This window comes from Geotrypetes seraphini, chromosome 1, assembly GCF_902459505.1.
Source record: "Geotrypetes seraphini chromosome 1, aGeoSer1.1, whole genome shotgun sequence".
NCBI classification, from domain to species: domain Eukaryota; kingdom Metazoa; phylum Chordata; class Amphibia; order Gymnophiona; family Dermophiidae; genus Geotrypetes; species Geotrypetes seraphini.
In genome coordinates, this window is record NC_047084.1 from 120,182,435 (window position 1) to 120,206,585 (window position 24,151).

General features: G+C 45.8%; 2 protein-coding genes across 3 annotated transcripts in view; one reads left to right on the forward strand and one right to left on the reverse strand.

Annotated features, from left to right (window-relative positions):
• Positions 1–24,151, reverse strand: part of SPAG8 (sperm associated antigen 8) — a 56,470-nt gene that overhangs the window by 27,634 nt on the left and 4,685 nt on the right. Inside the window, exons 2-4 of one of the 2 annotated variants that reach the window (XM_033937006.1) lie at positions 11,972–12,165; positions 7,343–7,425; positions 7,059–7,236 (exon numbers count right to left, since the gene is read on the reverse strand). In XM_033937006.1, coding sequence (XP_033792897.1) covers positions 7,059–7,236; positions 7,343–7,425; positions 11,972–12,165 — 455 coding nt within the window. The remainder of the gene's footprint in view (positions 1–7,058; positions 7,237–7,342; positions 7,426–11,971; positions 12,166–24,151) is intronic. The other variant, XM_033937015.1, reaches the window with a different exon arrangement.
• On the forward strand, positions 2,018–2,644 carry LOC117356983 (40S ribosomal protein S8-like). Its single transcript, XM_033937028.1, has one exon. The coding sequence runs from the start codon at positions 2,018–2,020 to the stop codon at positions 2,642–2,644; it is 627 nt and encodes a 208-aa protein (XP_033792919.1).

Genomic DNA, 24,151 nt, shown 5'->3' on the forward strand with positions numbered 1-24,151 from the left:
CAATTGGCCCATCCAGTCTGCCCATCCCCAGTAGCCATTATCTCTCTCTCTGAGAGATAAGAACATAAGAAGTTGCCTCCGCTGGGTCAGACCAGGGGTCCATCGCGCCCAGTAGTCCGCTCCCACTGCGGCCCATCAGGTCCTGAGCGCCACAAAGAAAACCACCAGGAGACTAAAAACGATCCAAAACACCGCCATTCGCCTCATCTATGGCCTGAAGAAATGGGAACACATCTCCCCATACTACAACCAACTTCACTGGCTGCAATTCGAATCCAGAGTTCTTTTCAAATTCGCATGCATATGCTACAAATCGATAAATGGTCTTTCGCCAAGATACATCACTCCCCACTTAAATCTTCACTGCACCAACAAGAAATCCCGCAGAATTCAGCTGTTCGCATACCCTTCGCCAAAGCTTTGTCAACTCAAAAGATTCCTTGATAAAACCCTCGCCTTCCAAGCAGCCAAGATGAACCCATGGCTAGCCCAAATGATACTCGAGGCCCCCACCTACCTCGACTTCAGAAAATCACTCAAAACCCACCTTTTCAGCAAACAAAACCCTTAACTGACCCTTCAGATAATCTCAAGGCCCCCTACCCGACTCTTCTCCTTCACGATAGCTCCTATCTCCCCCTGCTTCTCCTTCCCACTTCCTTCAAGTCTGACCAAATCTGTTGTAAATCCGATTAATTTGTTGTAATTCTGCCCTCTTCATCTACGAAGTTGGCTAAACTTGTTGTAAATTTCCCTTTTCATCTGCCAAGTTTTGGCTACAGTTGTTGTAAATCCTATAAATTTGTTGTAAATCTACAAGTCTATGCGGATCCTAATCTAATTTAATGTAAACCGCCTAGAACTCGCTGGGTATGGCGGTATATAAGAATAAAATTATTATTATTATTATTAAGTGATCCTTTGTCTAAAACCTTTCAATCCCCATTATTCTTCTATCTATACCCTTCCGTAATCCTATCTCTACCTCTATCTCTATCCCTCAATTCCCGTATCCTTCAGGAACTTGTCCAATCCCTCTTTGAATCCCCTTAATGTACTCTGACCTATCACATCCTCTGAAAGCGCATTCCAGGTGTCCACCACACTCTGAGTGAAGAAAAACTTCCTAGCATTGGTTCTAAACCTGTCCCCTTTCAATTTCTCCGAGTGCCCCCTTGTTCTTGTAGTTCCCAACAGGCTGAAGAATCTGTCCCTTTCCACCTTCTCTATGCCCTTCATGATCTTGTAAGTCTCTATCATGTCTCCTCTGAGTCTTCGTTTCTCCAGGGTGAAGAGCCCCAGTCTTTCTAACCTGCCTGCGTATGGAAGGTTTTCCATACCTTTTATCATTTTTGTCGCTCTTCTCTGAACCCTCTCAAGTATCTCCATGTCCTTCTTTAGGTACGGCAACCAATATTGGACACAGTACTCCAGATGTGGTCGTATCATCGCGCGGTATAGCGGCATGATGACTTCCTTCGTTCTGGTTGTAATACCCTTCTTAATTATACCCAACATTCTGTTTGCTTTCTTTGAGGCTGCTGCGCATTGTGCTGTTGACTTCATTGTTGTGTCCACCAGCACACCCAAGTCCTTTTCAAGGTTACTTGCCTCTAGTACTAATCCCCCCATTTGGTAGCTGAACATCGGGTTCTTTTTCCCTATATGCATGACCTTGCATTTCCCTACATTGAAGTTCATTTGCCATTTAATCGCCCACTCCTCCAGTTTGTTCAGGTCCCTTTGTAGGTCCTCACATTCTTCCACAGTTCTAACCCTGCTACAGAGTTTAGTGTCATCCGCAAATTTTATAACTTCACACTTCGTCCCTGTTTCTAGGTCATTGATAAATATATTGAACAGCAGCAGTCCGAGTACCTTCCCCTGCAGAACTCCGCTCGTGACCCTCCTCCAGTCCGAGTAGTGGCCCTTCACTCCAACCCTTTGCTTCCTGCCTGCCAACCAGTGTTTAACCCATCTGTGTACATCGCCTTCCACCCACTCCCACCGCCGGAAGATGGATATCTCGAGGGACAACTGGCACAAGCACCGCAAGACCGGAGGCAAAAGGAAGCCCTACCACAAGAAGAGGAAGTATGAGCTGGGGAGGCCCGCCACCAATACCAAGATTGGTCCCCGTCGGATTCACACAGTTAGAGTCCGAGGTGGCAACAAGAAATATCGAGCTTTAAGATTGGATGCTGGGAACTTCTCTTGGGGCTCTGAGTGTTGCACCCGTAAGACCAGAATTATTGATGTGGTATATAACGCATCCAATAATGAGCTGGTGAGAACCAAGACATTGGTGAAGAACTGCATTGTTCAGATCGACAGCACCCCTTACAGACAGTGGTATGAGGCCCACTATGCCTTGCCTCTTGGATGCAAAAAGGGAGCTAAGTTGACTCCTGAAGAAGAAGAAATCCTGAATAAGAAGAGATCCAAGAAGATTCAGAAGAAGTATGACGAGAGGAAAAAGACAGCCAAAATCAACACCCTCCTGGAGGAGCAGTTCCAGCAGGGGAAGCTACTCGCCTGTATAGCCTCTAGACCTGGGCAGTGTGGACGTGCAGACGGCTATGTCTTGGAAGGAAAAGAGCTGGAATTCTACCAGAGGAAGATCAAAGTGAAAAAAGGCAAATAAACTCCACTCTTCCAACAAATAAAGCCCAAATACCTGATAAAAAAAAAAAAAAAAAAGAAACAAGCAATTTGTTTTTTTCCCTGGCATCCTGGTACCTCTTTATCTCTCCCCTCCTGGTCCAGCCAGTATCTCTCTCTCCCCCTCCCCATCTCAATGCTCCCAAGTACAGCATCAGTCCCTCTCCTCCCCTTCCCTCCCCTCCCCATTCTTCAAACTTGCCTCAATTGCCTGCAGCAAAGAATAATTCAAATTATAATTATGTGATGCCTGGTTCCACGGAGTTTCTAGAGGAGTTCTCCTGCAGACCTGTACAGACAGCTGAGGCATGTCCTTGGCTGTTCTGCTCTGCCTCTACAGCTCAAAGATTCAGCGATTCTCATGGTTTGAGTATCTCACCAACAGCCACAGTGAAAAGAAACTGAGGCAGATAACCAAACCAGAGAATTCTACACCAGCTCTCTTGCACATACATGCAGGCACAGACAAAGTAAAAGTGGGTTTGGAGTGGGAGATGGGCTGTCACAGAGGGTCTCAGATGGAACAGGCTCAGAGAGGAATATGGGGGCCATGAAGACTAACATGGTAGCAAGCTGTTAGCAGCTTGGAGGAGGGGAGTTGGGAGGTACAAGAAAGGTCACAGACAGTGGCATAGCAAGGGGGGAGGGGGCAGTCTACCCTGGGTGCAGTCCATAAGGGGGTGCTCCGATGACTCCTCCAAGGGCCAGCACCGGTGTCAAGAACTTGTTCCCGGCAGCAGCAGCAACGTTCATAATTCACTGCTCTTGCCAGCATCGGGCCTTCCTCTCTGCCGGGTCCTGCCTTCGCGGAAACAGGAAGTAAGCGGAACCCAGCAGAGAGGATGGCCTGATGCTGTCAAGAGCATTACATTTAAGTTGAGCTGCTGACTGCAGGGTACAAAGGAAGAGAGGGAGAGGAGGAGGGGAGGGGGAAAGATATGCTGCACCCGATTGGGGAGAGGGAGGGAGAAGGAAAAGAGGGAGGGAAAGGAATGAAAGGAAATGCCAGGCCATGGAGAGGAGGGAAGGGAAGGAGACAGAGGTGCCAGACCAGGGAGAAAGGAGGGAGGGAAAGGAAAAAGGAGATGCCAGAGAATGGAGGAAGAGGTAGAGATGGAAGAAGAGAGGATAAAGAGCTCAGGGCATGGGGGAAGGGAAGCAGATGCCAGACCAAGGGATGAGAAGGAAGGAAGGAAGGAAAGGAGAAGGGTGCGATACCAGAGCATGGGGGAAGGAGTGGAGACAGAAAGAGAAAAATGGAAGGGACCGAGAAAGAGGGCAGATGCTGGATGGAATGGAGAGTGAAGAGAAGATGAGGAAAACAGAAACCAGAGATGATAAATGGTAGAAAAATGGGTTTTTTTGTTGCTTTAGAATAAAGTAGTATTGTAGCTGTATTGATAAACATTTATAAATAGAAAATGGAAATGAGGTAATCTTTTCATTGGACTAATTTTGGAGACCAAATCCCCTTCCTCAGGCAGTGGCATGCCAAGAAGGGGGGAGGGGGGGAGATCTGCTCTTAGGGGGTGCTCTACCGATCACTTTTTATAGGGAGGGGGTGTTAAACAATGATTGGCCCCTGGTGGCACATACTCTAGGTACACTGCTGGTCACAGATGACAGACCTGGGTGAACAGAAACGGCAGTCTCTCAGCTCTCAGCTCTGCCTCTGTCAGCTCCATTGCAAGCGAGAGATATGCAGCGAAGGCCCTTGCTTATGATTTCAAGGTGTTGGAAGTCCTGGTGTAAGTCTTGCAGTGCTGGTCCTAGACATGTTTATGCCTTAAATTCTTTGCCCTGGCTTTTTGTAAAATGCTGGTCTAGAGTAGGCCTTTTGGCCACAAAGATGTCTGTGCGCCGGGATTGGGAAGATTAAAGCACAAAATGACTGCCATTATCTACAATGTACTTGTTCCCTCTTATTTCTACATAGACAGCACCTGGAAAAGGGCCGTCTGCTAGAATTACTGCGGTTCATAGGTCCTTTGTCATAGTTCTTTTATTAGAAGCTAATCTTTTCAACAGACTGCAAAGTCTATCAACAAGTGTTCCTCCAGAAAGTGAATGTAATTTCCATATAAACACCAACTAATGATATGATTTTGTTTAATAGGCAGCTCTGAGAAAAGCCATTAAACAGTATCATAACATCTTTGTAGTAGCTGTCAGTGGAAACTTAAGAGGGCTGCTTAAACTTACAGCTATCCAGAGACATCTGTCAAAGTTATACTCGCATTTTCTCTGGTAAGAACCGTTACTAATGCATTTTTCATCACGTTCAAAGTCAGTATTCTTAATCCAATGTCAGAAAACCTGGAAATTAGAAACTAAAGTCCTTTTATGGATTAAGAACTGCTTCAAGACAGACAACAGAGTAGATTTAAATGTAAATGACGGCAGATAAAGACCCAAATGGTCCATCCAGTCTGCCCAACCATACATGCTCCATAAGTTAATGATTTAAATTGTCTTTTTTCGTAGATATTTCTGGGCCAGAATCTCAGAGCTCTGCCGGCTCCTGTGTTTAGGTTCCATCCACTGGAGTCTGTCACAGCTCACTCCAGCCCATCTACATCATCCCAGCCATCAAAACCCTCCCCAGCCCATCCTCAACTGAATAGGGGTAAATAGTGGGGTTCCCCAGGGGTCTGTGCTGGGACCGCTGCTTTTTAACATATTTATCAATGAACTGGGGAGATAATTAAATTTACAGTTCACACAAAGTTATTCCAAGTTATTAAATTGCAAGAGGACCTTGTGAGACTGGAAGACTGGGTGACAAAATGGCAGATGATGTTTAATGTGAGCAACATGCATGTGGGAAAGAGGAACCCGAACTAGGGTTACTATATTTGGAGTCTCACAAACCCAGATGCACTGCTCCCGCCCCATCCCTCACCATCCCTGCCTTGTTCTACCTCTAACCCTATCCAGTTCCACCTCAAGACCTTCCCCGGCCCCCTCAAAGCCTCATCTTCCCCAGATGTGGCCTCATCTTCTTCTCCAGATGTGGCCGGAGTTTGTCAGGGCTTTCCAAAACCCAGACAAACTGCCAGGTTTTGGAAAGTCCATTTGGAACCCAGACAGTCCTCCAAAAAGAGGACACGTCCAGGTTTTCATGGATGTCTTGTAATCCTATCCCGAACTATAGCTATGTGATGCTGGGTTCTATGTTTGGAGTCACTGCCCAGGAAAAGGATCTAGATGTCATTGTTGAGCAGGGCTGCCCAAGTCCGGTCCTCGAGATCTATTGGCAGGTCAGGTTTTCGGGCTATCCACAATGAACATGCATGAGAGAGATTTGCATACCAAGAAGGCAGTGCAGGCAAATCTCTCTCATGCATATTCATTGTAGATATAGCCTGAAAACCTGGCCTGCCTGTAGATCTCGAGGACTGGACTTGGGCAGCCCTGTTGTTGAGGATACATTGAAACCTTCAGCTCAATGTGCAGTGGCGGCTAAGAAAGCAAATTAGGAATTATCAGGAAAGGAATGGAAAACAAAGTTGAAAATGCTATAATGCCCTTGTATCACTCTATGGTATGGCCGCACCTCGAATACTGTGTGTAATTCTGGTCGCCATATTTCAAAAAAGATATAGCGGAATTAGAAAAGGTACAGAGAAGGGTGACAAAAATGATAAAAGGGATGGACGACTTCTCTATGAGAAAAGGCTAAAGCGGCTGGGGCTCTTCAGCTTGGAGAAGAGACGGCTCAAGGGTGATATGATAGAGGTCTATAAAATAATGGGTGGCGTGGAAAGGGTAGAGGTGAGTCGCTTGTTCACTCTTTCCAAAAATACTAGGACTAGGGGACACGCGATGAAGCTACTAAGTAGTAGATTTCAAACAAACCAGGTATTTCTTCACACAACGTGTAATTCAACTCTGGAATTTGTTGCTAGAGAATGTGGTGAAATCAGTTAGCTTAGCGGGATTTTTTAAAGGTTTGGATAGTTTCCTAAAAGAAAAGTTCATCGACCATTATGGAGATGGCTTGAGGAAATCCACTGCTTATTCCTAGGATAAGCAGCATAAAATCCATTTTACTTCTTGGGATCTGGGTTGGCCACTATTGGAAACAGGATACTGGGCTTGATGGACCTTTGGCCTGTTCCAGTATGGCAGGGGAGGAGGGGGAAGGGAAGAGCAGAGCTGAACAGTCGCTCCGGGTCCAGGTCAGGAGAGAGGCCAGACTGAGCATGTGCGGGGAGAGGGAGGCAGAAAGTCACTGCACGTGATTAATTAACATGTTAATTGTGGTGTTAACATTATGATTGAGAATTAGTTGCTCATTTTATATTTGAATTGTACTGATTTTATTGATCTATTTATTAATTTTTATTGTTGCTCCCGACACAGCAGGATGAGGATTTCAGACCTTCCAGATTTACCTTTCTGACGAGTGCTGTCACATATCGGTCGACGGAAGGCGTCATGTGAGGTTGTGAGGTCAGCCATCCTGGACAGCAGTTCCACGGTAATGAGGCCAGGGTGTCCGTGACGATGGAAAAAGCCATCACTGATATACTCAGCAGATGGAGGAGGACTATCTAGAACTTCCGTGGCTCTCTGCAATCACAGAACAAGACAAACATTGATCATGACGTCCCTGTCTGAGAACTTTCTCACAGGAAAAGAAACCGAATCAGTTCAGAGGATGGATAAAGAGCTTCACCTCCTCCACCCAGTTGCCTAACAGACACTTGGAGCGATCCTTGGCTTCCATCTTCTCTAGCTCTATGGTACAGTGCTTCTTGACTGAAACGCAAGAGAAAAGATATTTTCATGACAAACAACCAAACCATTTACATAAAATTAAAAGAAATGTCATACTGTACAGACTGAAGTCGAACAAGCCCAGCATCCTGTCCCTGATGCATCTGGAAGGATCCCAAAAAGCAGATCCATTTCTTCCTATCCATACACAGGGATAAGCTGTGGCACCTCTAAAGGGGAGAATGTGGTGCAGTGGTTAAAGCTACAGCCTCAGCACCCCGGTTGTGGGCTCAAACCCATGCTGCTCCCTGTGACCCTGGATAAGTCACTTAATCCCCCCATTGCCCCAGGTACGTTAGATAAGCATTTTCCCCTGTCTGTCCTGTTGGGCTCACAATCTGAGTACCTGAATAAATCCACATAAGCTGTTCTGAACTCTTCTGAGAGAACGGGATAGAAAATTGAATAAATTAATAAAAACTTCTGCAGATGCATTAAGTTGGCAAGAATTGACCTTCAAAACATTCTGCTAATACTAGTCCTGTGGCTGATGTAAGAGTATTAGACACCCTAAACTTGTCCCACCAAATGCACACATGGATATGCAAATAATTACTAAGCATTAATATGAATACAGAGTTTGGTTTTATGCTGATTTATTTTACATGAAAGGAAGAATCTAAGTGGATCGTTTAAAAAGCACATTGTGAGGAAGTGGGTGGAATAGGGATGAGCTCTTCCTCACTCAGCTGCCTAACAGCAGGTGGCACTAAACTGCCAGAACAGCTCCTGAGTCAGGGCTGGGGCTAAACCAGGGAGGAGTTTAAATATCCTGCAGGTATGTAATTCAGGGAGGCCCTGAAGCAAGATGCTTCCAAGAGGGAAGAGGCCTCTAGGCGTCTAATAAATAAACTGAGCGCCCTCGGGATGGGCCCCAAAGTGATGAGCCGGGTCAGGAACTGGTTGAGTGGAAGACAACAGAGGGTAGTGGTCAATGGAGATCGCTCTGAGCAAAGGGATGTTACCAGTGGTGTGCCTCAAGGTTCTGTTCTTGGGCCTGTTCTTTTTAACATTTTTATAAACGATATTGCTGAAGGGTTGTCGGGTAAGATTTGACTCTTTGCCGATACCATAATCTGCAATAGAGTAGACACCCCTGATGATGCGGATAACATGAAGAAGGACTTGGTGAAGTTTGAAGAATGGTTCCAAATTTGGCAGCTAAGATTTAATGCTAAGAAAGGCAAGGTCATTCATTTGAGCTGCAAAACCCAAGGGAATGATACAGTTTAGGCCAGGGGTGTCCAACCTGTGGCCCGAGGACCGCATGCAGCCCCATTAAGTATTTTGTGCGGCCCCGGTCGAGGGCGGTGCAGTGTTTTCCTCTGCTGCCCCCGGGTGTTTACCCTCTTAACGGCTCCCTCCTCTGTCTTGCTGCAGCATTTGTGCGGCCCTAGAAACATTTTTTTCGGCCAATGTGGCCCAGGGAAGCAAAAAGGTTGGACACCCCTGGTTTAGGCAGTTGTCTCAAACTCAAACCCTTTGCAGGGCCACATTTTGGATTTGTAGGTACATGGAGGGCCTCAAAAAAAATAGTTAATGTCTTATTAAAGAAATGACAATTTTGCATGAGGTAAAACTCTTTATAGTTTATAAATCTTTCCTTTTGGCTAAGTCTTAATAATAATATTGTAATTTATAGCTATAGAGACTTACGATCAAGAAACTTTTTTATTTTACTTTTGTGATTATGATAAACATACCAAGGGCCTCAAAATAGTACCTGGTGGGCTGCATGTGGCCCCGGGCCGTGAGCTTGAAACCACTGGTTTAGGGGATGAAGATCTTTTGTGCATGAAAGAGGAGCTAGACTTGGGAGTGATAGTATGTGATGAGCTTAAGATGGCCAAACAGGTTGAAAAGATGACGGCGAAAGCTGGAAGGATTCATGGGTGCATAGGGAGAGGAATGGCTAATAGGATAAAGGAGGTATTGATGCCCCTGTATAAGACTCTGGTGAGACCTCATTTAGAATATCGTGTACAATTCTGGAGGCCAGACCTTCAAAAAGATATAAAAAGGATGGAGTCGGTCCAGAGGAAGGCTACTACAATGGTATGTGGTCTTCATCATAAGGCGTATGGGGACAGTCTTTAAGATCTCAATCTGTATACTTTGGAGGAAAGACAGGAGAGGGGAGATATGATAGAGATGTTTAAATACCTACATGATGTAAATGCGCATGAGTCGAGTCTCTTTTATTTGAAAGGAAGCTTTGGAGTGAGAGGGCATAGGATGAAGTTAAGAGATGATGGGCTCAGGAGTAATCTGAGGAAATACTTTTTTATGGAAAGGGTGGTAGATGCGTGGACAGTCTTCCGGAAGGGGTAGTGGAAGCAGAGACTGTGTCTGAATTCAAAAGGGCCTGGGATAGGCACGTGGGATCTCTGAGAGAGGAAGAAATAATGGTTACTGCAGATGGGCAGACTGGGCGGGCCATTTGGCCTTTATCTGCCATCATGTTTCTATAACCATAAAGCTCGATGACCTCACAATGCAGGTGTAAAGAGCCTTAGCCAATAGGGAGAGGAGAAGATAGTGGATGCTGTGGATGGGCCATTTGGCCTTTATCTGCCGTCATGTTTCTATGTTTGTTTGTACACCACTTTCAGTGAATTTCTTCATAAAAGTAGTTAATAAATCTCAATAAACAGATAGACATTCAAAATCGAGAGGGTAATTAAACTCTGGAATTCATTGCCGGCGAATGTGGTGAAAGTAGGGGCTGCAACTTTCTGTTTTCAGAAGGGTCAGGCCAGATCAGAGGGAAAGTTGCAATACAAGTAGGGTTACCATATGTCCGGGAAAACCCGGACACATCCTCTTATCAGAGGACTGTCCGGGTGTCTGGACAGGTTTTTTTTAAATTGTGGAGTCTGTGTAGATTTGGTAGGACCATCTTACAAAGAATCCGGTGTCTCTCCCCTCTTACTTCCTCGGTGCTGCAACTCTGCTTTCTTCGGGTCACCGGCAGCCAAGTGATGTGAGCCTGCTGCCGTCGGCCTGCCCCAGAAGCCACCTTTCTCTGCACTTCCCACCTCCATGGGAACAGGAAGTCACAGCAGAGAGGAGGCTTCTGGAGACAGAATGGCCCAAAGAAAATAGACAGAGAGAGAGAGGTCTATAAAATACTAAATGGAGTGGAACGGTAGATGTTTACTCTTCCAAAAATTCTAGGACTAGGGGGCATGCATTGAAGCTACTAAGTAGTAGATTTAAAACAAACCAGAGAAAATATTTCTTTACTCAATGTGTTATTAAATTCTGGAATTTGTTGCCGGAGAATGTGGTGAAAGCAGTTAGTGTAGCAGGGTTTTAAAAAGGTTCGGACAATTTCCTAGAAGAGAAGATGGACTTGGGGAAATCCACTGTTTGTTCCTAGGATAAGCAGCATAAAATCTGTTTTACCACTTGGGATCTAGCTACTGGTAGGTACTTGGGACCTGGGTGCTATAGCCACTGTTGGAAACAGGATGCTGGCCTTGATGGACCTTCGGTCTGTCCCAGTAGGGCAAATCTTATGTTCTTATGTTTTACCTTAAACTATTATTTACTGTGAAGACTATATTGTTTACATGCATGTCTGAGATGCCAGCCAAAGGCATAGTGAGGGGGGGCAGCAGGAGGTTGGAGATGGTGCGCAATGCCAGCGATCATCTTAAGAGGTATGCTGGGGGGAGAGGCGGGGAAGAGTGTGGGACACATAGTATGGTGATGTCGGAAGCCACTGCCCCCCCCCCCCCCCCCCACACACACACACCTCCTTCCCTCGCTATGCTGCTGATGCCAACCAAATCCTGCAAAAGAAAAGTTAGATCTAGCCTGATTTTGTGTGGTTTGGTGCCACCGAACCAGTGAAGTACCTGCGGGTTGTGTTTGTCGGCAGATTCTGAATCGGTCTGGTGAAGACGCTAAGGAGAAATCACTTGGCATCTATGCAGTAAATTAGGGAGGGGGAGGAGGGCAGCTCTGGAGGTACCGCACTGCTCCTTGTGACCCTGCGCAAGTGACTTAATCCCCCTGGCCCCAGGGACATTAGATAGAGTGGGAGCCCATCGAGACAGTTAGGGAAAGATGCTTCGGTACCTGAATAATTGTAGGATATGCGGAATATAAACTATTTAAGAAAAGGAAAAGGGTCACTGACCAACATATTAGACAAAAGCAGAGAAACAGCAACGAGGAAATAGAAATAAAGGTTTGTGGTGGATAGGGAGAGATGAAAGCCCAAGGTCTAAACGGAGGGGATCTTCGGAATAAAAACCCCTTTAGCTGTAATTCCCAGAAATAAGGAGAAATTGATAAGCAATGAAGAGGAAGAGCTCCTTCTCCTTCTCCTTCTCTGCCAGGACCATTTGAATGGGCTGTGCCACATGACTGCAGTGACGCCGAGCAGAATCGTGCCCCATCTTTGCCCTCTCTGCCACCCCATCCTTCGCCCCCCCCCCCCCTCTCTCTCTAAGACCCGGCTCCTCCCCTCTCAGTGCCAACCTGACACCCCATTCGGGCCCATTTGTGCCCATCTCACCTGCTTCAGAGTCTCTTCCCTCTTGGTATTGAAATCCTGCGCCGCTCAGGAAGGGGCTCCCTGTCCTGCATGCACTGAATCTTGCACGATGCAGCGATGTCAGGTAGCCTAGCAACCAGCTGTGTTGTGTACACTCCAGAGGCTCCGCCCCCTGCCCAGAACTGCTCCTTTGCAAGGATTCCGGCGTTTTCCTCCTGATGAGAAGTGTTCCGGGGGTGGGGGGGGGGGGGGGGAGAGAGAGGGATGACCAGTATTGCAGGGGAGAGAACCACAAAGAAAGCCCAGAGGAATCCCTTAAGAAACACAGCATCTGGTTTGAGCTGCAGAGAGCAAGCAGGAGGAACCTGGCCACAGAAGGGCAAAGGCTTCCATTGAAGCACCTCAGGCGCTTTGAGCCTGGCACTAGGCAGCGTTCCAAACCCGCCTACACACAGAAAGCAAGTGGCATTAGTTACATCAAAGCGTTCAAATATCTGCTCTTTTGCACGCCACCTGCACAATTTCTTGGGCCCCAACAGAGAAAAGGAGGAGAAACTTGATCTGCACAGCAAGAACAGAGGGACTTTGGGTGAAGAGTTTAGGTCAGTTTACAGTTTGCTGACTAGAGCTAGGGATTTGGAGGCATATTTTCAAAGCGCTTAGAAAGTTACAGAAAACCAGCCCCAGAGAGAGTTTTCTATGCACTTTATACCTTGTTCTCTGAAAGGTATTAAATGCACTGGGAAGATTAGTAAATCTTTTACATTTAAATTGGTGAGAATTTGGAATGGAAAAGTTTAAAAAACCTGGTTGTTTTCACAATACTGAAGGTAATTTGATTTTAGTTGTCGTGTAGTAATTTTAAGCAATTCAACTTACTTTTTTCTAACTTTTTCCATCCATCTAATCTAACCAATTTCTGGTTTTATCCCACAGTTTTTACTTGTTGTGTTTCATCTTTTAACGAACTGTAAACCGAGTTGAGCTCCTTAGCGAGTAGATTCAGTATATAAAATGAAGATTAGATTAGAAGTGTTTCTTTACGCCTGTTATTTAATTATAAAAAAGTTACTGGAGTGAATTAGCCGCCTGCCTCTTTGGTTCATTTTTTGTGAGCAGCCATTCCTATCCATCTACACTCACACACAGTCTTGGGCACCAGCTAGCTCCTCACGTCGGTGACCTGCAACTAGGATTTACGGACAGAAAAGTTTATTGTCTCTTGGCCGGGGCCAGATATAATCCAATAGGCCACAGGATCACTTTCCTGGGATCAATCACCACGCTCAGACTTCCGCCTCGGAAACGGAGTTTGACTCGATTTACGAGCGCCATCCCCCGCGATCCGGCATCATGTCGTTCCCCCCCCCCCCCCCTGCGATCCTACATCCCCCCCGAGCACCGAAACGAAATCCTTTACTCCGATTGAGCACCGGCACCAGCACCAACACATAGGACATGCCGGTGCAGGTGCCCGAAGATCCTCCCTCTTCTGGGCTGGGCGGTGCATCGGAGATCCTCCCTCTTGCCTGTGCTGGGCTGGACTGGGCCTTGAGCATTTGCACATGTTCAAGGCCTTCTGGTCTCGCTCTCTCCGAGATTCTGCATTTGCAAATGCTCAAGGCCCAGTCCAGCCCAGCACAGGCAAGAGGGAGGATCTCTGACGCACCGCCCAGCCCAGAAGAGGGAGGATCTTCAGGCACCGGCACCGGCATGTCCTATGCGTTGGTCTTGATGCCGGTGCCCAATCTGGGTAAGGGATTTCATTTTGGTGCTTGGGGGGGATGTAGAATCACAGGGGAGGGAGAGGATGCCGGTTCGCAGGGGGGATGCCAGATCGCGGGAGGGTGGTATGGAGCAGCATCGGTGGCCTCAAGGGGGGGAGGGGGAGGAGGTGGAACGGATCAAAGCGAGTTTCCCTTACTTCCTATGGGGAAACTCGCTTTGATATACAAGCAATTTGGTTTACGAGCATACTTCTGGAACAAATTATGCTCGTAAACCAAGGTTCCAGTGTATATATTGTCTTATTTGGGAAGGCTATGTGGGGTGGGAGTGAGTGATTCCCCTAGGACAGGAGTAGGCAATTCCGGTCCTCAAGAGCTGGAGCCAGGTCAGGTTTTCAGGATATCCACAATAAATATGCATGAGATAGATTTGCATCTCAAGAAGGCAGTGCATGCAAATCCATCTCATACATAGTCATTGTGGAGATCCTGAAAACCTGTCTACCCCTGCCCTAGGGGGGTTCTTTTTAGTCAAGCGGGAAGTTGTCGAGTATATGGTGTGGGGTGATGCTCCTTATTTTATAAGGCTTTTATAGTGGGGCATACATGTCTCCTGCAGTATTGGCTGAAGGATTCTCTGCTGGATTTTTGGCACTGGAGAAGTCAATTTCATTTACTGATGACTTATGAGACGGGGGAGGTTCATGCAGACCTGGGAACCTTCCTTACGATCATTGCCTCATGGGGCTAGGAGCCTGAGTCTAAATAACGTGGATGTGTGAGAGCTGAAGGCTGGTTATATATGTTTCACCACAGCTCTGGGGAATAGGGGGGGGGGATTTGTAGGGAGGGGGTTGGGGCTTTCTTTTGGAGGGTAGTATCTTTTTCTGATTCAGTACTTAGGGGGGTTACTAAGAGTTGTTAACCCCCAATAGGAGTATGTATGAGTTATGTAATGGTGTTTTTTAATGGATGCCTATCTCCCAAATCCACCTACATCTACTGCTCTCATTGACTTTGTGGACTTTACAAGCCTAGGCCTTTGACAGCTTGTATGGGGATGATGTGAAGAAGTGGGTTGTTTGTATTGGTAGCTGGGGATCAACGGGGGAAGGGGCGTTTGTGCGTTTGATGGCTATAGTTCCTGGACTTTTGGCACTTTGGAGGCATTTGGTTTGTTGCCTATGATGCCTGTTTTACAGTTTATTCTAATGAACTTATTGGTTGTCATCAATAAAAATTGTTTGAACATAAAATCCTGAGGGCCACTGTAGTGACGATAAATCTCCCAACTTGAAAACGATAAGCAATGTTCAAACAACTTTGCATGCAAATGAGGTTCGTGGTAATCCCCTCCAATCAGTCATAGGAGAAAGTGACCAACATGTGCACAGAATAGTTCAGGGATAGAGGCACAAATGTGCACATGCACCAGGAAAAGCTACGTCATAGCTACACACAAACATCAATCATAGGTATGCCTTTTTGTGGCACATCATAGGCATGCATCAATAACCATAATGTGCTCGTGTTGCGGCTAAACTAATGCTAGTGGTTAAAAGCACACAGTAAGCTGCTGCTAGGGGGAGGATAGGTACTGCTGGACATAGGGAAGAGAGAGGTACTGCTGGACCAGGGAGGAGGGAAAGGGAAGGGAGGAGAAGTACTGCTGGACATGGGGAAGGGAGAGGTGCCGCTGGACATGGGGAAGGGGGAGGTGCTGCTGGACAGGGGAGGAGGGGAAGGGAAGGGAGGAGAGGTACTGCTGGACATGGGGAAGGGAGAGGTGCCGCTGGACAGGGGAGGAGGAAAAGGGAAGGGAGGAGAGGTACCGCTGGACATAGGGAAGGGAGAGGTGCTGCTGGACCAGGGAGGATGGAAAGGGAAGGGAGAGGGAGAGATGCTGCTAGACATGGGAGAAGAGGTACCACTGTATAGGGGAGGAGGGGAAGGGAAGGGAGAAGAGGTACCACTGGATAGGGGAGGAGGGGAAGGGAAGGGAGAGGTGCTGCTAGACAGGGGAGGAGGGAAAGGGAAGGGAGGAGAAGTACTGCTGGACATGGGGAAGGGGGAGGTGCTGCTGGACAGGGGAGGAGGGGAAGGGAAGGGAGGAGAGGTACTGCTGGACATGGGGAAAGGAGAGGTACCGTTGGATCAGGAAAGAGAGAAAGGGAAGGGAGAGGAAGAGGTGCTGCTGGACAGTGGAGAAGAGGTACCGCTGGACAGGGGAGGAGGGGAAGGGAAGGGAGAAGAGGTACCGCTGGACAAGGGAGGAGGGGAAGGGAAGAGAGAAGAGGTACCACTGGACAAGGGAGGAGGGAAAGGGAAAAGAGGTACTGCTGGACAGGAGAGGAGGGGAGGGGAGGGGAAGGGAAAAGAGGTACTGCTGAACAGGGGAGGAGGGGAAGGGAAGAGAGAAGAGGTACTGCTGGACATGAGGAAGGGAGAGGTGGTAAATACAATTGTAATTGCTCAGGGACATAAAACAGATGCTGTAGCCCCAGGCTTAATCCAAATCAGTTCCAGAACAGAAAGTTCAAGAACACGAGGTCATTGTATGAAACTGAAAAGTGGTTGAAGAGACACAATTTCACTGAGAGTGTGGTGGATGTTTGGAACAGACTTCCAGCAGAGGTTCCACGATCCTAAACATTGGGGGAGTTCAAGCGTACATCGTGTTGCAGAAAATAAACATCTCTCTGTGATTAGGACATGCAAAGCAGAGGTTATTTAAGAAAATCATAAACTTGTGAAGAGGAAAAGGGTCAGTTTGTTACACTGATGGAATTCTATTTCTACCCATAGGAACTAAGGCCCTTACTGGGCAGCCTATGTCCCATTAATGGACATTCAGTTGAGGACAGGCTGGGATGGTTAAGATGGGCAGGAGAGAGCCTTGACGGAGACTCCAGTACATACCGTGTTTCCCCGAAAATAAGACAGTGTCTTATATTAATTTTGGGTCCAAGAAACGCACTAGGACTTACTTGGGGGGATGGCTAATCTTTTTCATGTCTCCACCCCAATTCTTCCTCTTTCCTTTCTCCCTCCTCCCCCCACCCATGTGCAGCAACTTTCCTCCTATCCCATCCATCCCTTTGTGCAGCAGAACCCCACCAACTGATATACCTCCGCTCCGAGGCTTTCTAAAGCAGCAGAGGTGGGGATTGCTGAATTGACGAAAGCAATTTTTTCAGCCAATCAGGCAGCACTAGTGTCAAGGATGGAGTCAGGGGGTGTCATGGACATTTAAGGGGGGGGGGTCAATCTTAACTAGGGCTTATTTCCAGGATAGGTCTTATTTTCGGGGAAACAGGTAGAACCTAAGCACACGACCGGGCAGGGCTCTGGGTTTCTGGCCCAGAAATATCTAAGAAAAAGGACCATTTCAATTAAATCATTCATTTCTAGAACATGTGCGGTTGGGCAGACTGCATGGACCAAGCGGGTCTTTATCTGCCGTCATTTACTATGTTACTATGTTCATTGCGGCCTAAACATTTAGTCTAGTAAGTGTCTAGTTTTTTCCATGTCGTAGGAAAAATGGCTTATGAAAAAACTGGACACTTGCTGCATTAAGGCCCTGGAAGTGGCTGGCACCTGCAAAATCGGCACCAGTCGCATATCACCCAGACTATAGCGTCATTTTGAGAATCGCGGTCTGCGTTGAAGATTGGAGCCGGAAATTAAGGCCAGGGTCTTACAGGCCTACGTTTCTGGCACCTAGTGTTGACGTACAATCGAAAGTCAACCCTGCCCACAGCCAGGCCTCTTATGACATTTGGTGACGGTAAACCTCTGCGTAGACATGATTAAGACGCCTTTTTTTTTTGTAACTGCCTCATGGCACCTACTTTTTTTTCTTAATTAGTTTTTAATTGGTTTTTAACAGTGCGGTCAGTTACCGTACCGTTAATGGCAAAATAAAATAGTTAACTTTGGCGACATTTGGACACCGTTTTGAAAATCTAGGCAACATTGATTCACTTTCTTTTTTACCAGACTTTTCAAACTACCCTCGTATAGACACATACGTGTAAAATCATTTCCGTAGGTCATTCACCCTCCCTCTAAGTACAAGGAAAAGGTACATGTTAATGGTTCTTTGCACTGGCCTAGCTGTTAGGGCCTGTTACTTTGCTTTGACTGCAGCTGCTTTCCTGGGCAGCTCCCTAGACTGTCTAATCGTTAAGCTACTACTATTACCACAATTAATTATTTCTATAGCGTTACCAGACGTACACAGAGCTGTACAGAGTCACAAAGAAGACAGTCCCTGCTCCAAAGAGCTTACAATCTAAACAGACAAGACAGACAAATAGGATGTCATGGATACAGTTAAGGGGAAGGGTTCATCTGGAGGGCAGAGGGGAGTACAGGACAATCAAGCCATTGTGACATCATTGATGAGGTTGGCTCTTATTGGTGGACTGAGGCACTATGACATCACAATCTCAGCTCTGCTTCCCAAAGACTGAAACTCTTCACACTACTACTATGAATTATTTCTATAGCGCTACCAGACGTACACAGCGCTGTACAGAGTCATGAAGGAGACAGTCCTTGCTCCAAACAGGATGTCAGGGATACAGTTAAGGGGAACTGCTGGCTGGGTTGGAGGGCAGTGGGGTGCCCAGTCTATTATGGTTGGCTTTGCTAAATACTGGCTTTACACTGCTATTTTTTGACTTGTGCCGGCAACTAGACTGGCCAGAAAAAACTGACTTTTCTTATTCTTTCTATTTGTGAAGAGATATGTTCTCAGACTTGGACAGATATGCACCAGCTGAGCTGATATGGTTGCAGCCAGGAACCTGAGTCTGGCAAAGTGCCTGTGAAAACATGGGCTTGAGGCATGGAGAAGGGAAACCAGGAGACCTGGTAGCAGGCAAAGGCATGTATTTTTAGGTGAATGTTGCTTGAGAAGAGACTGCATCCAGCCGGCTCTGGCCTCCACTTCCTCCACACACGAGTGGGGCTATTTATAACAACAAGCAAAGATAGGGCTTTGTGTGGGAGCCCAGACGGGGCTGAAAGGCCAGCTGTGTGTCTCCTGTGGAACCGTCCAGCCCCCTAGGCCCAGGCCTCCGGCTGCACAGGGGATGGCTCAGATTTATTCTTAGGCTGGAGGTTAGAGCATTCCAGCGCAGACGGTCATGGCACGTGTGGAACTCAGGGGCCTCCTCCTGGAAAGAGAGTGCAACCTTCAGCGTTCAGGAATAGGCAACTGGGTTTTTAATACAAATGTGTGCATTTTAGACAATCAAGAGCTGCATTTGGAACCTGCAAAAATAAATGTTCACAAGTAATTTTATCCAAAGGAAAACTAGTTATAACCCGGAGCTTCATCAGACAAACATAAAAGGAGAAATCATGAGAAATACGAGTTAGCAGGAGGCAAAACAACTAGGGGGAAAAAAACTCCCCAGGAAACTTCTGAATAGCAGAACCGGCTACTCATTTCAGTTTTATTTATTTAAAAAAATTTCTTACCCACTACTACTACCATTATGAATTATTTCTATAGCGCTACCTGACGTGCGCAGTGCTGTACAGACAGTCCCTGCTCCAAAGAGCTTCCAATCTAAACACATGCTGCCGTTCTGAGCCAGTTACAAAAGAACACTCAATTTAAAACCATTTGCTTCACAATAAACAATAACTTAATAGACAAACAAAACGCTATCTAATAAGAAATAAACTTAATCACCCAGATCCTTTTGTTGGGCGCTAACACCCAAGGTGGAATCTAGCTGCGGTAATTGTGATTCGGGTTATTCTTCCCAATGTGGACAGACGCAAAGTGATGCATAGTTGGGAAGAATAACAAATCATAGTTACTGGATGGTAGGGTCCACCTTGAGGGTTAGCGGCGCGCCCAAGAAAAGGATCTGGGTATCATCGTAGACAATACAATGATACCTTGCATCCAATGTGCGGCCTTGGCCAAGAAAGCAAACAGGATGCTGGGAATTATTAAAAAAGGGATGGTTAATAAGACCAATAATGTCATAATGCCCCTGTATTGCTCCATGGTGCGACCTCATCTGGAGTATTGCATTCAATTTTGGTCTCCTTAGCTCAAGAAAGATATAGTGGCGCTAGAAAAGGTTCAAACAGCGACCAAGATGGTAAAGAGGATGGAACTCCTCTCGTATGAGGAAAGACTAAAACGGTGAGGGTTCTTCAGCTTGGAAAAGAGACAGCTGAGGGGAGATAGGATTGAAGTCTACAAAATCCTGAGTGGAGTAGAACGGGTACAAGTGGATCGATTTTTCACTCCATCAAAAATTACAAAGACTAGGGGACACTCGATGAAGTTACAGGGAAATACTTTTCAAACCAATAGGAGGAAATGTTTTTTCACTCGTAGAATAGGTAAGCTCTGGAATGCGTTGCCAGAGGATGTGGTAAGAGCTGATAGCATAGCTGGTTTTAAGAAAGGTTTGGACAAGTTCCTGTAAGAAAAGTCCTTAGGCTGTTATTGAGAAAGATTGGGGGAAGCCACTGCTTGCCCTGTATCGGTAGCATGGAATGTTGCTACACCTTGGGTTTTGGCCAGGTACTAGTGACCTGGATTTGCCACCATGAGAACGGGCTTGATGGACCATTGGTCTGACCCAGTATGGCTATTCTTATGTTCTCGTATTAAAACTATAATCATCAGCATTGGGTTAACCTCTTTCTTCCCATTTGCAAGTACTCAATTTCCTGAAGCCTATTAAAGATGAGGCCCTCTTTACTTCAAGCGGCAGGGTGTTCCACCACAGAGCACCTTGGTCTGTAATCATCGAATGATAAAGACACCCTAATCTCACCAGCTTCAAGGATGGAACCTCCAAACAAAGATGATCATCAGAGCGTAATGTTTGAGTTGGCTGATATTGGTTTAAAAGATTGCTCATCACTACCGGCTGCTTAGTATATCTCAGCTTATAAATCAAACAAAACACTTAAACTCTTTTCGAGCAGATACAGGCAACCAATGAAGATTAACCAAGATTGGTGTAATATGGTCAGATCTTGCAGCCCCCACAATCAATTGAGATGGAGTGGATGCCATAATAGGAAGTAGGTGTTTCCTTGCTTCTAGAAAACCAAGGCTCGTTTGCTTTGAATGAGTCTGGTCTCAGTGAGCCACCATCAGTGTCCCTCCCTGATGAAGAGGTGAAACTCGAGTCGGGGGGACGGGATTGGAAGAATGAATGAACAGTTCTAGAATTTTAACGGAGCACACGAGTTTTATCAGCACACAGTCACCAATGAGTATTAACGAAACCAACTACCCTCCTATTCAGATAAGTACATTAAATTATACTGATCTGAAAGTGTTTATGGTCATCTAGGGAGGGCAGGGGACAGGTGAAGGCGATGATGGTCCCCTTGTTAACCTCATTGTAGTGACTTCACTATATTTTGGGTTACTTGGTCTGAGCACTTCACAATAATATTCTAAATAATATAAGGAAAGCATTATTATTAACATAAATTATAGCTGTGAGCACAATATTACAGAGTAATTCTTGTCACAGAATACTAAGTTTTATCTCCCTATTAAGTAAGAAATTCTAGAAAACCAAGACATGTCCTCTTTTTAGAGGACGGTCTGGGTGCCCAGACGGATTTCCAAAACCCGGCAATTTGTCCAGGTTTTGGAAAGCCTGAGCTCGGGGCTGCGTCTGGGGATCCTCCGAGCATACATCGTTTTTGTGCATGCTCAAGGCCCTCCAGATGCAGCCCCAGGCTCAGGGAAGATGGCAAAGGTTTGTGTGGAGGCGGGGCAGAGGACGGAACAGGGCAGGGCCCGTGTCCTCTGTTATTTTTACTTAAAAAAATCTAGTAACCCTACCTACAATCTTTACAATCTAATTTGAATAAACATTTACATGGAAACGGAAGGAAAAATGTCCTTCTGAGAGCCAACAGTTCAGATTTACAAGCCCAAAAGGCCTTTCTTCTGAGTTGAGTGGCTCTGCCCAGGTCAGGAAATATTTGCACCTTTTGACCCAGGAATTCAGTGTCTGTATTTCTAACCCAGTATGGCTGCTCTTATGTTCTTATAACACTGTTCCATATCATTGTAATTACTAGGATTTAATTTGCCTAGTTCCAAGTTCACCCGCCTGAGGTGAATATCTTCATAGAGACAATTAATAAATCCCACTAATTCGATAAGAAGGTTGTGCTTTCGTTTTCTACCCCTTCACCAAGACATAACAACAATGGGAGCCAATTACCAAGGAAGATGGGATGCGCACATGATTACATTATATTGGTGTCTTCTATCCGGCCAATACCTTTCAGTTCTAGGGAAGTGGTGGAGAGGAAAACGGTAATGGGATTCAAAAAAGCGTGGGATAAAAATAGAGGATCTCTAATTAGAAAACGAAGAATGTACATGAAAGAGCTAAGGCCGGTACTGGACAGACTTGCACGGTCTGTGTCCCATAGGTGATGATTTGGTGTAGGATGCGCTGGGGAAGGCAGGGAGCTCCACTAATTTGGAGCATGAGGATGTTACTGGCCAGATATTCTGCAAACAGGATGGTTGGATAGGCTGGAGTGAGCTTGGACAGTGACTTCAGCATTTGGGACCTAGGACAAGACCAGATGGACTTTACAGTCTATGACCCAGAAATAGCAAAGAAGAGACAAGTTAATCTAATCATGTATTTTTAATGGGCAGACTGGATGGACCGTTCAGGTCTTTATCTGCCGTCATTTACTATGTTACCTGGCAGAAACCCAAAGAGTAGCAACATTCCAAAGCTGAGATTGTGATGTCATAATGCCTCATTCCACCAATGCCTAAGAGCCAACCTCAGCAGTGATGTCACAATGGCTTGATTAGATGGAACCTAGGACAATGCCAGGTGGACTTTACAGTCTATGACCCAGAAATAGCAAAGAAGAAACAAGTTAATCTAATCATGTATTTTCAATGGGCAGACTGGATGGACCATTCAGGCTTTATCTGCCGTCATTTACTATGTTACTATGTTCAAAGAATTGGCCTGGGCATTACCACTGAGATTACAAGGTTAATAGATAGAATATGCATTGGAATCTGGGGAAGAGTCGAGAAGGTTTAGTAAGATCATTTGACAAATTTCTTGAATAGCATGGTTTTCAATTCTTTCCTGAAGGTTTTGTAGTTGGGCGTCGTGGTCAGCAGATTGGAGAGGTGGTGGTCTAGTCTCGCTGCTCGGGTGGCTAATAGTACATCATATTTTTTTGCTTTGTATGCCTTTGACTGGTCGACTATTGTTGGAATCTTTTATGTGGGATTGTCCTGGCAGATCCCACTCTCTGAAGTCTTACAAAAGGAGCTTCTTGCGTGTCAAATGACTGGAAAGTTTGTATCATAAACTTGTGCTTTTGGTAGGAAATAAGTAGGTTTTGGTGTTGTACACTTTTCTTTTAAATTTTTAAAAATATGTTTCATGCTTAAAAGATATTTATTTAAACACTACATTAAAATATCCTGATTTTTTTTAATGGGCGAGCAGAGTGAAGAGTGGTATATGGTCATGTTCTGTATCTCAAAATCTAGAGCTGATAGGAGAAAACTGATGCCATTTTTGGAATCAGCAGGTGAAGTATACCCAGAAGCACATCTAACATTTGAGGCATCAAAATGCGTGTTGGCCAGTGTAATCAAACCTAGTAGAGCTGCAAGCAGGTCTCTGGGGTAGCCTGGTGGTCAGTGCAGGGAACTGCAGTGAAGGGGACCCAGGACCATATGCCACCCTAACTGGTACACTTCTGGTGGAAAGTGGGCACACCAAAAATCATTGTACTGCCATATAGGTGTCACCTGCAGGCATAAAGGCTATTGGGGTGGAAGACAAGTGGGTACCGTACGTTATGGGGGGAATGGTGGATGGGTCATCATATAATGTATAGGGGTTATGGTGAGATGTATGAAGTTCAGAGCAGTGTCCCCTAGGGTACCCTACTGCTCTGATGGCATGGCTGAGTGGCCAGTTCATAGACAACTTGTGGGTTTGAAAATGGACATTTTCTCCAGCCAATTTTAGGATGTTTTCCTCAAAAAGTCCAAAGTCAGACTTAGACATCCTATCAAAAATGCCCCATCGCGGACCCACAGGCTTAAGACCTGGTTTCCAAGGGAAAGTCACTCATATTTTTACTTTGGAAGATGCCCAAGAAATAAATAACCAAAGACAATTGGGCCTTGTTTTCTGCAGGTGTGTTTTGCAGCTAAAATAACATGTGTAGTCTTGAGAATACAAAATGATAGACATGGTAGAAGCAGCTGTCCTTGAGAGCACCTCCACCGAATGGAAAAAATTAGAAACAGAGAAAATAACAGTGGGGAAGAAAGTAAAAGGAACAGAAACCCCCACGTAAAATCCAAGAAAGAAAACGCGAGTGGGGAGTGGGACTTTTATTTATATAAATTCAAAATAAATACAGAACCACATGGATAAAAAGTCCTGTAAGCGTGATG

What these genes read in the sequence shown, in the direction of transcription:
- LOC117356983 (XM_033937028.1), top strand. Translation starts at nt 2,018, where the DNA reads ATGGATATCTCGAGGGACAACTGGCACAAGCACCGCAAGACCGGAGGC.